Here is a 945-nt window from a genome sequence, read left to right as displayed (position 1 = left end):
TTATTATATAGTGAGGGTCACGTGACTGAGAACCATTTTTGCTCTATTTATAAAAAGAAGAGTAAAAAATGCCCCTATATAACTACTAAATACTCTAATTACTTAAGTACTACCCACTTAGCTAGTTCTAAGCCATATAAGGTTTATTTAGTAATTAAAAAAGCTACTACTATTATAATTCCTACTATTACTATTAATAAGTAACTATATTAAAGTACTATAAGTTAATATGAATTATAATAGCTCTATTACTAAAAACGTCTTATAAATAGCTATAGAACTAGATATTAAAGTCCTAGTAATCCAGGAGCCTTAAGTAATAGTAGGGAATAATAATCGGGAATAATATTTTATTATATATTCTAGCTATTTCTAAATACTCCCGAATTATAGTATCCTGAGGCCTAGAACCCTATTTTATATAGCTTGCGAACTGCAAGCTAGTATAGCCTCAAACTTACTAAGTAATCCTAATTACTTAATTATAGACTTAAGTTTAGGTATACTAAAAATGCAGCTAATTAATTTCTATAATACAATTCATTCAGAAGACTCTAATAATATATTAATTATATTAAGAGAGGACATTTTACTTATTACTCTCTATAATAGCTTTCTATTACTAGGTAATTTTAATATATATTATCCTTAGTAGAATCTCCTTAAATCTCAAAGTAGTTATATAGTTTATTTAATTAGCTATATAAAGAATTATTCTCTAAGGCTATTAAATAAATCAGGGAAAGGTACCTTCTATAGACCTAATATATCTATTTCTTCCGTATTAGACTTAAGTTTTATTACTAGTAGAATAGTAACTAAGATTAAGGACTGGCAAGTATTACTAGAATTAGGTTCTAATTACTTCGGGGTTCTATTTACTATTAGTAAGTCGACTTATAGCTCTAGTTCTAATCCAGTCAGATTTAATACTAAGAAAGCAGA

General features: G+C 26.8%; 1 protein-coding gene across 1 annotated transcript; it reads left to right on the top strand.

Annotated features, from left to right (window-relative positions):
• Positions 1–376: 376 nt before the first annotated feature.
• On the top strand, positions 377–945 carry K444DRAFT_488344 (uncharacterized protein; the record flags this gene model as incomplete). The annotated part of the gene is made up of 2 exons (XM_024873163.1): positions 377–626; positions 687–945. Coding segments are annotated over 2 exons (509 nt in total), but the record flags the coding sequence as incomplete, so codon positions are not given.

This window comes from Hyaloscypha bicolor, assembly GCF_002865645.1.
Source record: "Hyaloscypha bicolor E unplaced genomic scaffold K444scaffold_78, whole genome shotgun sequence".
Taxonomy (NCBI): Eukaryota; Fungi; Ascomycota; class Leotiomycetes; order Helotiales; family Hyaloscyphaceae; genus Hyaloscypha; species Hyaloscypha bicolor.
This window is presented reverse-complemented; position numbering and strand designations above follow the sequence as displayed.